The following is a 14,511-nucleotide window of genomic DNA, read 5'->3' on the forward strand; positions in this document are numbered from 1 at the left end:
GTCCCATTCATTCCCATTGGTGAGCCAAACTAATGGAAGCCTCAAACCTTCCAGAGGAGTCTGGCTTGCCCATAGGAATGGATGGGACCATGGTGTACATAGTAAAAAGGGGAGACAGCTAGGACATTTTTTGCACAGTCTGTGCAATGCCAGGCAGAGCTGCAAAGTGAGACAGCTGGAAAGGGGTGGAAAGTAAGAATTTTTCCAACTAGGCTGCACTTTAGTGTATGTATAGCCAAAACTGAATTATTTTTTTTTTTTTTCAGAGTAGGTTTCGCTGTCTGTATTTGTCCTGGTGACATATTTTCAGAGACGGGAGATGAAGGGAAATCAAAGTTGTCACCATAAGAAAAGGTGATCTTTCAATGAGGACACCTGTAAAAGAGGAATTTCAATCTCTTTGTCCAGATTTCATCTCACTGCCTGTTGCGTTTCTTAGACAGGAATTGAAAGGATAACACCCCCAACTAGGACACAGGCTGAAAAAATAAAATTGTTTATATATATATATATATATATATATATATATATATATATATATACACACATATATATATATATATATATATATATATATATATATATATATATATATATATATATACACATGTTTGGCTATATGGACTATTCGGCTATATGGCCCCTTTTGCTGCTGCGGATGTAACTATTACAACGGTGCCAGTGCTGGCATGTACCTGAGTAGTGTGTTTACAGTTTCACTCCAGGCTCCAGATTTTTACATAAAGCCAACTAATTACTAAAGGTTGAACCCCCCCCCCCCCAAAAAAAATCCCTCACCACCACCATGTGTCCCAGGCTCACCTGTTCCTCCTGAGTGCCTGGGACCTCCATAAAACAAATTTAAAACTATCCCCCAACATTTGTAAAAATGCTGCCCAATGAACATAAACACATTTGCCTATGAGAACAGAAATTCTGACATCCATACTTGGTATACCACACACACACCAAATGAGAACATTCCTTGTTAACTTGTTAAATTGTTGAGATGTAAATGCTTTTAATGAGTTGCTTATGGACAATTTTGGGTACCATAGTTTTTTGCCATTTCATTTGACATATTGAAGTTTGACATTTAGTATCTCATCTTTTATATTTTACCAAAAAAATGGGTATTATATTGTGTTTGTGTGCACTAAAATGAATGTGAGTGTATTATAACATCCTCTTAGTGTAGGATGCAAGGTAAATCAAGTTCCTGGCTCCTTCTGTAATCAGGGGAGCAGTAATTATTTGCCCTGATCTGTTCATGGTTTCACAGGCTGGGAGTTTGATTGTTTCCCTCTACCTTTGGGAGAAGCTTCCAGAGCTTAGGGCAGGAAATTCAGATGGCTGGCCTGACTATTTACCATACCCTGGCCAATCCCTGGTAATGTGGTCTGGGAGGTGGTAAAGAGCCTGGAGCCCTGAGGAAACTGTCCTGTTCCCTGTCAAGGAAGGTTCTGAGAGCTTCAGGGGGTGGCTTGCCCCCGAAGCACCTTTTGGACTAAATTGCTGTTTGCTTGGTCTTGGCTGTGGCATGACTGGGACCTGGGACTAATTTGAAACTGGATGCAGAATTTCTCAACCAGGGAATCAGGTCAGGAAGGAGCACGTCACTCACTGGACCCTGTTCAGAAAAAGGTGGAAGGAGGGGACTTTCGAGTAAGAGACCCGGATCAACCCCCTGGACTGTGCAGCACCCTAAAAACTGCACTGGTTACCTATACCTGTGCAGTCGTGCAGGGTAACCAGATGCCAAAAGACTTGCTTCAGGGTTCTCAGTTTTGAGGCCTTAGACTGATCCAAGACTACCTGATGGTCCCCAGCTGTGTGGGTTTAGAATGTGCTGTATCCACAAGGAGAATTCTCTACTTAATGTTACTGAGCATTTTGGAGTATCCAATGCACAAATCCCTGTCCTGTTACAAGTTCTACAAGATTACAAAAAATAAACCCCTAGACTGTTTATTGGAGCCAGAGTGAGTGGACTTGTGCTTAGATGAATGGGTGGAATCTACATGACTGGAAAATAACTAGTTAACTTCAGCGGCTCCTACGGGGGTAGAATTACAGTATTTGTACTGAAAATATAAAGTTGATAAAAAGCAGCACAATTATCATGTGACAAAAAAAATACTTATTCTACAGGGTCTCTGCTTTCAGAAAAATAAATAGTATTTTGGTGGATTTAAGTAATCTTCCGGCCTAAAAATGTGCATTTTGTTGAAAACATGAATACGAAAAGCTCCAGCAGCAAAAGGCTTAAAGGACAACTGCACTAAAGGCGACACTGTCCTTTAAAGGAAACATGTGAGGATAAAGAAAGTACTATTGGCATATATGCCAACTATTGGTGTCTACTGTGCTTTTACTCTTATACCAGTCCTTAGCAAAATTCACAGTTGTTAAGAGTTGTCTTGGTGACAACACACATCTCTAGCAGTCTAATGCAAAGTGACATGTGTTTTTCTCGGCTCCCAAGGTCACCAGCTGAGATAGGTGATTATAGTAGAAACAAACCCTGAAGCACTCATCCACCTTTCCTTTGCCATGAGCTGTTAATAAATTGGCCATGTGCTACAGTACAGGTAGCACTGACCTAAATTTCCTCATAATATTCCTATCAATCTTTTAATTCTGATGTTTTATTTGAACAAATATTGAATGATTCTGATGCAACTAGATACCGCCAAAAAAAAGGATATCATTTTTCTTTTAGTCTTTATTTTTAGAAAATATATTTATAATCATTTTACATTTCAAAATGTACACCTTTTATACTAATGGTATACATTTCTGTGGTGATTGCATGCTGGATACAGCTGTGGCAAGCCCATGTAGAGATTCGAGAATAGTGTAGTTAGGACTACAGGAGTCATATAGAGTGGGGAAGTAAATTTTAGAGTAAATTCTTCCTTCACTTCATAATTCAACTGTTTCCTTTTATAAACTTAAAGTTTTAGTCCAATGCAATCTTATGAGCAGAAGGGTGGTCATGATTTTATGGTAGCCTTGGTATGTAGCGAGATTTTGTTGCAGTCGCATTTATAAATATACAGCATATTATTAAAGTGAACCTGTGACCAGACTTTGGACTTTCAAGTATTCACATATTCTTAACAAACAGCAAAGGAACATTAAAACAATCCCTCTAACCTCTCTAGCTGCTTGAAATCTGAGCTAATTCATTCATAAAGATCCTCAAAGATCACAATAAAGAATCTGAGGCCGAGTTCACACTGGTATGACATACGTTTTGACTTTGGGAGCACATGTCACATGACGTGTACAAATCAATGGTTCTCTATGAGAGCAGTCTTAACTGGTCTGACACAAATCGGTCTGCACTACTTTGGTCCAACTTTAGTCCGTTTTCAGCCCATTCAATATCATTGAAGTTGGATCAAAGTCGGATCCTTGTCCTAACCATCCGACTTGTGACATCCGACATGGTTATTACAGAAGCAGGAAAAGGAATTTATGTCACGCTGGGATTGTTTTCATAGGTCAAAAGACAAGTCGGACTATCTCAAAGTCAGAGCAAAATCTTATCCTGTTCATTCAAGTCTGACGGAAGAATGATCAAATAGGACCAATGTCGCACGGCAAAGTCGGATGACAGTTGTACAACATTTGTGTCGTATCAGTGCGAACCCGGCCTCTGGCTGGGTTCACACTTGTACGACAAACGCTCCAACATTGGGAGCTTACTAGCTACGACTAAGGCTATTGCCGAAACACGTCAGCTTTATTGTTTTATTGTCACTCTGATGTACCACTAAACGACACTTCAAGGATTACAGTTTTGCTGGCTTTTCTTACTGCTGTTGCATTGGAGCGTGTTGGGACACATCGAGCTTTGGCACCTGTAAGTGGAACTGGTGTATGGATTGAGTTGTCCCTGCAGAGAGCATTGTTACCTCTCTTCTTCAGCATTGGGAGCTTATGTCACATGACGTGTGAAAATCAATGTTTCCCTATGAGAGCTGTCTTAACTGGTCCGAAACAAGTCGGCCCGACATTGAAAATGCACTATTTTGGTCTGACTTTGGTCTGTTTTTGATCCTACTTCAGCCTATTGAATAAGGCCAGGCCCATACTTGTATGACAAATGCTCTGACATTGGGAGTTCATGTCGCATGATGTATGCAAATCAATGTCTCCCTATGAGAGCCATCTTAAAGTGGTTGTAAACCCTTACAAACCACTTTGACCTAGAGGTAAGCCTAGATAAAGTAGGTTTGTAGTATTGTAGGTCCAAGAAATATCTCCTAAACCTATACGGTTTAGGAGATATTTACAAAAAGACAGCCACCGCTGTCTACGGCGCATGTGCAGCTCATTATGCCTTTGCCTTGCAGGTTGCTTTTTTTTTCTCCCATGGGTTTACAACCACTTAAACTGGTCCATCACAAGTCAGTACGACTTTGAAAAAAGTTTCTGCACTACTTTGGTCCGACTTTGATCCTACTTCAGCTCATTGAATATCATTGAAGTCGGATCAAAGTCAGATTATCGTCTTAACTGATCTGACGTTAGCATGCGACTTGTGCTCTGAGGATCTGGAAGGGGAACTCCACGCCAAATTAAAAATAAAACGGCACGGGTTCCCCCTCCAAGAGCATGCCAGGCCCTTTGGTCTGGTATGGATTTTAAGGAGAACCCCTACACCAAAAAAGGCATGACATCCCCCCAAATTCCATACCAGACCCTTATCCGAGCATGCACCCTAGCAGGTCAAGAAAGGGGGTGGGGATGAACGAGCGCCCAAAATACCTTGTCCCCATGTTGATGAGCACTAGGGCCTCTTCCCAGCAACCCTGGCCAGTGGTTGTCGGGGTCTGCGGGAGGGGGGCTTATTGGAATCTGGAAGCCCCCTTTAAAAAAGGGGGGCCCCAGATCCCGGCCCCCCACCCTATGTGAATGGGTATGGGGTACCTTATATCCCTACCCATTTACCTAAAAAAAAGTGTAAAAAAAACACAGTACACAGGTTTTTAAAGTATTTTATTAAGGCAGCTCTGGCATCTCTTCTGATTTCTTCTCCCCTCTCCGACTCTTCTGGCAATGTCTTCTCCCTCTGCCAGTTCTCCTGCGCTCTCCGCTGATGTCTTCTAGCCTTCTCCGGTTCTTCTCCTCTGTCCGCTATCTTCTGCCTTTGCCAGGCCTCTTCTTTACGTTGTCGTCTCCTTCTGTTCTTCCTCCGATGTTGACTCAAATTGGCATGGGGCAGGACCACCCAATGACGTTATCTGGAGACCCTGCCCCCTTCTGACATCACCGCCCCAGCATGTCCTCTTTTCTTTTTTCCTCTTGTAGGCATGCACAGGTGTTGATGTACAGAGGTGCCTGTAATTTGTGTTTATTTGCGGTGATAATTACCCCCCCTTATCGACCAAGAGCCCTGTGTGGAGCGGAGCTCTCTTTAGGTGTGACTGTCCTGCTCCATGCTGCATATGCCCCCAAACTAGCCCTCCTCTGTAACTCAAAAATGCAATATGTAGAATTTTTTAAATGTCGCCTATGGAGATTTTTAAGGGTAAAAGTTTGTCGCCATTTCACAAGTGGTGCAATTTTGAAGCGTGACATGTTGGGTATCAGTTTACTTGGCGTAACATTATCTTTCACAATCTAAAAAAAATGGCCTAACTTTAATGTTTTCTTATTTTTTTAATTCAAAAAAGTGTATTTTTTCCCAAAAAAGTGCGCTTGTTAGACTTCTGAGCAAATGCATAAAAGAGAATATTCCTGCGCCTAATCAAAGAGTAATCTAATTGTTGCACCGCTGCACACACTGAAATGGGGTACTTGAACCCCAATTGGAGAAGACAAAAGGTAAAAAGGTAGTGGTGCGCGGTACTATGGTGAAGAATCTAGTTAAAACAGGTTTAATATATTCAATAGGTACTCAAAAGATTAGAAGATAAATGTAATATCGTCTCCACTACAGGTAATAAATGGAACGTAGAAAAAGAAAAGACAATATATGTATATAAAAAATATAAAAAAAAAAATATATATATATATGTATATATAGTGAGGGACCCTCACTCCTATGCGTAGTAGTATTTTGAGTGGTAGACAAATGGATAAGAAAAACAATTAATGATAAATAAGACTGGTGGTCCCAATGCGATTTTTTAGGTAGCAGAGTTGCATAAAGTGGCAGTGCTGAATATAAAGAAGGTCCGTGAAAATAACTACTACTGTATTTGTTTCAGTGACTAAAGTACTATACATAAAATAGTGGACGAAATAAAAAATATATAAAGTGAATCACCATGCGATTTGTTAAAAATGACTTAAAACGCATACAAAGTGCTAGTGCTGAACAATAAATAGATCTGAAAAGAAAATCTGCTAAGTCAAAGTATATGTGTAACAGTGTACAAAAGTAATCATTAGCTAGATAAGGCAAAAGATGTAAGTAATGCTTGCCTTGTGACTAAAGAAATCGCATATGGTGTTAAAGCCAAGGGAGGGTTAAGCAAAGTGACTCTGTGCGGGTGTCTTTATACCATAGACTTAAATACCGGTGCAGTGCACTAAATTGAATCATACAATCAAAGTAAATAAATCAAATTGTTGAATCAAAACAAAAACGCATAAACGATCCAAGTGTTGGTGAGAGGGAAACAACCCTCTGGGAATAATCCAAAACAGAAGGAAAAAGGTGCACAGTGTTTGAAGCTATAAAAAATATAAAAAACAACAATGGAACAGTAATCCTAGTTAAAATTGTCCATTCAGCTGGTGCAACAACAAGTGGCGATTAGCCCAAAATCGCATGTAACAAGACAGTCGCCTGCAATGCTGGTGCTTAAAATATATGTGCACTATAAGGTAGAGATTTAAACAGTGATAATGGTGATGGTGGATATCTCCCACGTGGTCCTGTGTAATCAGAATATGGGTGTCCCCTTACCTTACAGCTGTAAGGTAACAGCATATGGTATATGTATCCTCAGGGTTCCTGGTGGTCCTTATCCCTCGAGGTCCTATTCACGTGTCCCCGGGTCCTGGCGTCTCCTGCCTACTGTGCCGTATTGGGCTCTGTAAGTGGTCCCTCAGCGGTACTTCAGCGTGGGGGGGGGGGATTGGTGGTATACCTCGGCGGTTTTATGCAAGGGGTTAAACAGATAAGGAGGAAGGGAGCCCCATAGTATAGTAGCTACCGGAAGTGACGCAATCGAGCTCGAGGCTCGTTTATACACCATACAAAAACTCTGTCTGTTTGTGAGTACCAAAGCTGTTTTTATAAATAAATTTTAATACTGTTGAAAAATACTATACTATGGGGCTCCCTTTTATAGCTTCAAACACTGTGCACCTTTTTCCTTCTGTTTTGGATTATTCCCAGAGGGTTGTTTCCCTCTCACCAACACTTGGATCGTTTATGCGTTTTTGTTTTGATTCAACAATTTGATTTATTTACTTTGATTGTATGATTCAATTTAGTGCACTGCACCGTTATTTAAGTCTATGGTATAAAGACACCCGCACAGAGTCACTTTGCTTAACCCTCCCTTGGCTTTAACACCATATGCGATTTCTTTAGTCACAAGGCAAGCATTACTTACATCTTTTGCCTTATCTAGCTAATGATTACTTTTGTACACTGTTACACATATACTTTGACTTAGCAGATTTTCTTTTCAGATCTATTTATTGTTCAGCACTAGCACTTTGTATGCGTTTTAAGTCATTTTTAACAAATCGCATGGTGATTCACTTTATATATTTTTTATTTCGTCCACTATTTTATGTATAGTACTTTAGTCACTGAAACAAATACAGTAGTAGTTATTTTCACGGACCTTCTTTATATTCAGCACTGCCACTTTATGCAACTCTGCTACCTAAAAAATCGCATTGGGACCACCAGTCTTATTTATCATTAATTGTTTTTCTTATCCATTTGTCTACCACTCAAAATACTACTACGCATAGGAGTGAGGGTCCCTCACTATATATACATATATATATATATTTTTTATATACATATATTGTCTTTTCTTTTTCTACGTTCCATTTATTACCTGTAGTGGAGACGATATTACATTTATCTTCTAATCTTTTGAGTACCTATTGAATATATTAAACCTGTTTTAACTAGATTCTTCACCATAGTACCGCGCACCACTACCTTTTTACCTTTTGTCTTCTGAGCAAATGCGGTGTGACAGAAAGTATTACGATGACCACCATTTTATTCTCTAGGGTGTTCGAAAAAAATGTATAATGTTTGGGGGTTCTACATAATTTTCTAGCAAAAAAAACTGTTTTTAACTTGTAAACAACAAATCTCAGAAAGAGGCTTGGTCCTTAAGTGGTTAACTCTTTTTACCATTTTATGTTGTCGTCCAAATGCTTTTCTTCATTATCTCCCATTTCATTCCTTTTGTTTTTTTCTTTGTGGTTTATAACAACACCTTCTCATATTTGTTGATTACAAGCTTTTCACAATTTTTTCCCCACTGGTCTTAGCTAGTTGCCACCTGTTTTTTATCTTCCATCACATTCTCTCCCTGGTTGGGAGTAGCAGTGATCCTTTCTTCTTTACATTTACTAGCCCTCTGGATTGGTATCAGGTTAAGCCTGCACCCCATGTTCTGGAACACAGGTATATACTTTCACTTCTACTTTGAGTGGCACCAAAAGCCATATAACAGGTCTTTTTACTTCTCAGCTCATTCCATTTGTTTTCCTATAAATCAAAAACTTACTGACATATCAATATGGATGTTACACTACTTCCTCAAAATATCTCCAAAATTACCTTTTTTTTTTTTTAATCCATAAGTGCTCATGCACACGGACGTTTTAAAAAACTGGCTGCAAAGCTAGCTCCGATGCCTGGAAAAATCGTTGTTAAAAACGTGATTTTTACCGCGTTTTGCATTGGCGTTTTTGCACGTTTTTGCACGTTTTAGCGTTAGCGTTAAGTAGCGTTTTTAAGAAACACATCTCTTGGCTATAGCACTCAGAAAACAAAGAAAATATGTTGCGCGTTTTTGCGCGTTTATGCGCGTTTTCCCGCGATTCGCGTTTTTACAGCTCTAGCTCCACGCCACGGAACGCACTGGTCCTGGGTTTTTTTTACAGCTTAAAAACGCCTATGCCATTTGCAGCTCAAAAACGCCTAGGTGGGCATGAAGCCATAGACTAACATGGACAGCCGTTTTTAAGCTGCAAAAAAAGCTCAAAAAAGTGGCTGGAAAAACGTCCGTGTGCATGAGGCCTAAATGTTTTATTTTATCAAAAGAGAACATAACAATTAAGATTGTTGCAAATGGTACATATCATTGCAATAAAAAACATTGTAAAGGCATATAAAATAGGTTTTGTTCAAATCTTGATGGCCCAATCCAGCCGACCCCAAATGGGTTCACGCTGTAGATCTGGAATGTCACCACATTGAGCCGCTAGTCAGCCTGTACAACTATAACTAAGGGATAACATTGGGAAGGGGGAGGGTAATAATATAGGAAAATCATAGATTAGAGGATAACATAGATAGTGTTCTACATCCGCCTATTACTCAGTTAGAATTTGCATTCTTTTAAATAATTGGAGGCTCTAGGGTGGGATATCCAAGTCTTCCATTTTTTTACTAAATGTGGTAATGGAATGATTTTTGTATTAATTAATTAATTCAAATTGTGCTTGTGTATTCAATCTGGTTATAACAGTAGATAGGTTGGGTGCTTCTGTAGATATCCAGAGGTTGGCTATTGTAAGTCTTGATGCTATTAAGATGTGGACCACTATTGTTCTATGTATAAGGGGATATTTCTCAAGGTCAATACCTAAAAGGACTGAGGCTGGAGTAAGCGTGGAAAAGTTTCCTGTTATTTCTGCTATAAAGGATGAAACTGAGTTCCAAAAGCTTTTCAGGGTTTTGCAACTCCAGAGGGTATGTATAAGATTTCCAGTTTGCTCATTACACCTCCAACAAATATCGGTTGTGGATGGGTAGATTTTAGATAATTTATAAGGGGTTAAATACCACCTGAGTCATGCTGTCTGTGTCTATGGATGCAGGCAGCACAGCTCAGGATCAAGCCTGTAGGTGTGCCACCATAGGAAATGGCTTCCTATGGTGGCACACTGAGCAGAGGAGGAGCCAGAACCACCGGCGGGGGACCCCATAAAGAGGAGGATCTGGCCGCTCTGTGCAATTCTATTACACAAAACGGATAAGTATAGCATATTTGCATTTTTTTTAAATAGGCCATTACAACTGCAGGAATGTCAGATATAGATTTTGGAGGGGGGGGGGGGGGGTGTCAGCAATTATAGTTGTGATTATGTCCATAAACTCTAGCAAACTGTAGCTGTAGAGAACTACTTCCTGGACATGACAAAGGAGGGGATCACAATTGATGGTGCTAATGGAGACTCCAAGGAGTATGTAGAGTCAATTAGGGGACAACGATTCAGACTGTTGGTGTCTTTCCCTGATGAGGGACACTGCAAGTCACTGCAAATTTTACATGTTGCACTGCTGGAGTTGCTGAGGCAACTCAAATTAGGGCACCAAGAAAAAACCTTGGGTAACCACAAATTAGCTGCTGGCAGCAGAAGGGGTTTAATTGCTAAAAGTAAGTCACTATATGCGGCAACAGGGCCGCTGATAGGCCAGTACAACTGGCCCCGTTGTACCGGGCCCGGCCAGCAGAGGGGCCCGGGCAACCTGAACAGATAAGTCATTAAAAAAAATCCTCCAGCAATTACCGATCAGAGTCCTAAATACAAACAACTAACCCCCTGCCCCCCCCCCGGTTTACTTTTGACTTTTTTTTTTTCTTTACTGATAGCTATGTGGAGAAAAGGTGGCGGCAGGGGAGGGACTATTTTTTCTATTTCGGGCACGGAAGAATCTCTACCGCGCCCGCTCCACATCTCCTCGCAGTCCGGCGGACAATCCGCCCGTGTGTGTGCTAGTCCGCCGGACTTTTGAAATGAACAGAATTTTCTGCACATGGAGAAAAGTCCGTTCATTTTGAACGCGGCTCCAGGTAGCCGAGACTAGCAAAGAAATTCAATGTCGCAGCCTTTGGCGGCGAGATTGACATGTCGCTAGCCCCGTCACCTGGTATGGACTTAAAGGGGAAGCCCTACGCTGAAAAAATGGCGTGGGGGGTCCCCCCAAGGTCCATATAAGACCCTTATCTGAGCACGCAACCCGACCGGACAGGAAAGGGGGTGGGGATGAGCGAGCGCCCCCCCTCCTGAGCCATACCAGGTCGCGTGCCCTCAACATGGGGGGGTGCTTTGGGGAAGGGGGGCCGTGCGGCCCCCCACCCCAAAGCACCTTGTCCCCATGTTCATGAGGACAAGGGCCTCTTCCCGACAACCCTGGCCGTTGGTTGTCGGGGTCTGCGGGCGGGGGGCTTATCAGAATCCGGGAGCCCCCCCAGATACCGGCCCCCCACCCTATGTGAATGAGTATGGGGTACAATGTACCCCTTCCCATTCACCTGTGAAAAAAATGTAAAAAAAAACACCACACAAAGGTTTAAAATAATTTATTGCAAAGGTCCGTGGGTCTTCTTCCATCTTGGGGGGTCTTCTCGCCGGACTCCTCCGCTATCTTCTGCTAGCTCTTTTACTAGCGGAGGAGCCCGGCTTTCTTCTTCGTCGCCGCCCGGGGGTCTTCTTCCGACTTTGGGGTATTGTCCCCCTCTTCGGGGGTCTTGTCCCCCTCTTTGGTTCTTCTTGTCGGGCCTCTGCTTTCTTCTTTTAGCTCTTTTACTAGCGGAAGCCCGGTCTTCTGTCGCCGCCGCCTCTTCTTCCGACTTCGGGGGTCTTGTCCCCCTCTTCGGTTCTTCTTGCCAAGCCTCCGCTCCTTCTTCCAGCTCTTTTACTGGTGGTGGCCCGGTCTTCTGTTGCCGCCTTCTCTTCTATTCTTTTCTTCTCTTCTTCTTCTTCCTTGAGATGTTGACTCAACGCTGTCTCTGGCCGTAATGACAGGGACATGTTGCGTGGCGACTTATATAGGGACAATGGGCGGGGTCACCGGGTGATTGTCACAGTCACAGCATTCTCTTTAAGTCCATACCAGGTGACGTGGCCAGCGACATGTCAATCTCGCCGACATTGACCTCCTTCACTAGTCCCGGCTACCTGGAGCCACGTTCAAAATGAACGGACTTTCCTCCGTGTGTGGATAAGTCCGTTCATTTTCAAAAGTACGGCGGACTCCGGTTGTGTGTGGGCAGGTCCGCTCGTTCGGAAAGTCCGATGGACCTCCGCTTCTAAGTCCGGCGGTTTGTCCGCCGGGCTAAGTCCGCTGGACAGTCTGATCGTGTGTACGCGGCATTACTGGTACTGTGTAGGAGTGTGTTGTCAGGAGATCTGGCTTTCTTAGTTTTCCCAGGATCGCAGGAGAAGGCTCACTGATGTCACCCTATCCTATCTGAGTGTAATTTTTTATTTTTTATTTTACAATCATTTCTATTGGTTTTTGAACCAGTTATACATGCTAATGCACTGCACATTTTCAAACAGATTGACTCAAGGTCACACACTCAGGTTCATCACCATAACAACAAACCATTTCTCATGTACTCGAGATAAGGTGGAATGGCAAAGTGGAGTAAAATAATACAAATGAAAAAGGCTTGTGGCAACCATTACAGTGCTGGTGGTGTAAACTGTAGAACACTTGGGTGAATACCATAAACATAGGGAAGGAAAAACATGGGGAAAGACTAGAAGGAAAAAGGAAAAAAGAAAGGACAAGACAAGATTCACAAAGAGATACTTCCTATCTTTCTCTCTGACCCACGAGTCCGTTCAGTTATGCCATTCAATGTTCTCCTGAAAGTTAACGTATCCAAGGGTCCAATGTTTTTTCAAATAGGGGAATTTTATCTTGCAATGTAGCTGAAATGTTTTCATTTATCATTGTCCATGATAACTTTTAGTGTTTCAGTGGGAACGGGATAGACAGAGACCTCCATGATCTAGCAATCACTATCCTGGCAGCCAAGAATATGAAAGAGATCATTCTCTTGGTATGTTTCAGAACCTCCTTCAATGGTTGGCTCTGTAGAGCTTGCCATGAGGACTTTTTAAGATTAGCCTAGGTCAGACAGTATATAAAGTTATAGACTTGAATCCAAAATCTCCTGACCTGCGGCATTGATCACCGAATATGGTAGTCTGTGCCTTCCTGTCCACACCCCCTAAAGCACTAATTTTGTAAGTACCATGTACCAACGCAACAGCACTTTATAATTGGCTTCAGTCATGGAAGTATTTATAAAAGTATTTATAAAACTTGTAGGTCTTTTGAGCCAGGTTGTGCCATTCTGAAAGATCTACTATACATCCTCATCCAGATCTTTTTCCCACTTCACCATGTAAGGTAATTTGTACAGTTTTTAAGTAAAAGTAGAAAAGATATGACCTGGGATCTTGTCGCTGTTTTTACATAAGTATTCCATTGCCAACATAGTAGTCACTTTTTGTTGATTTTGTTTTCTCTTTAGTCCAACTGTTTTATATGGGGGTGGGGATCCTCCTAATAGGTGGACCTTGTATTTACATGCAAGATGCACTTTAAGATGTGCTAACTTTCCCAGAAGGATACCGGGATTACAATGAATTAACATTTTATTTTACCTTACAACATGTACAGGTCTGCCTTTACATTATTAGTGATGTTGAGTCAGTGAAAAATAAGCATTAATGATAAACAGCGCTTCATTAAAAATACCTTGTTTGCAGGTCATCAAAATTCAATTCTCCATTAAAGTGGGTGGCTGATGATACTGTAACAACACGTGTATTAAAATAAGGGGTTCCAGATTTCCGCATTGTATCCAGCAGGAGGTTTGTCAGTAGGAAATGGCCCAAAAAGTTCAAGCCAAAGTGTGTCTCAAAGCCATCTTCTGTTTTGCTTTCAGGTACCAGCATCACACCAGCTACCAAAGACAGAAAATAGGAGAAGTGATAAGCTAGTATTTGTCCACAATGTTAACACAATGTAAATATACAGTTAGGTCTTTATACAGTATATTTGGACACAGGCACAATTTTCATACTTTTGGCTCTGTACGCCACCAGAATAAAATTAAACAAAACAATCCAAATTAATTTGAAGTGCAGACTTTTAGCTTTAATTCAATAGGCTGAATATAATATCAAGTACAATTTTTATAAACTACAAACATTTTATACACAGAACTAGGGATGAGCTTCGTGTTCGAGTCGAACGTACGTTCGACTCGAACATTGGCTGTTCGGCCGATCGGCGAATTCCGAACGTTTGGGCCGTTCGCATCAAAATTTGAGTGACGCGCGCGCGGACCACAATGCACTGCGGTGGCGCAGTGCATTGCTGCCCCATGATTGGCCAAGCATGCACTGTGACCCCGCATGCTTGGCCAATCGCAGCGCCGGCAGCGAGGAGAGCCATGATTGGCCACAGGCATCCTGCCTGTGGCCAATCATAGCTCAGGCTGTGTAGTGCACGCCCCACACTATATAAGGCCGCCT

The 14,511-nt window shown here is 41.8% G+C and overlaps 1 protein-coding gene across 5 annotated transcripts in view; it reads right to left on the reverse strand.

Moving 5' to 3' along the window:
- The window catches only part of DHRSX (dehydrogenase/reductase X-linked), a 772,860-nt gene that overhangs the window by 124,121 nt on the left and 634,228 nt on the right, over positions 1-14,511 (reverse strand). For all 5 annotated transcript variants that reach the window (XM_077480803.1, XM_077480801.1, XM_077480804.1 and 2 more), the window contains one exon: positions 13,730-13,937. In XM_077480803.1, coding sequence (XP_077336929.1) covers positions 13,730-13,937 — 208 coding nt within the window. The remainder of the gene's footprint in view (positions 1-13,729; positions 13,938-14,511) is intronic.

This window comes from Lithobates pipiens, unplaced genomic scaffold, assembly GCF_037356315.1.
Source record: "Lithobates pipiens isolate NorthernLeopardFrog02 unplaced genomic scaffold, aLitPip1_a1.2 Scaffold_16, whole genome shotgun sequence".
Classification (NCBI taxonomy): Eukaryota; Metazoa; Chordata; class Amphibia; order Anura; family Ranidae; genus Lithobates; species Lithobates pipiens.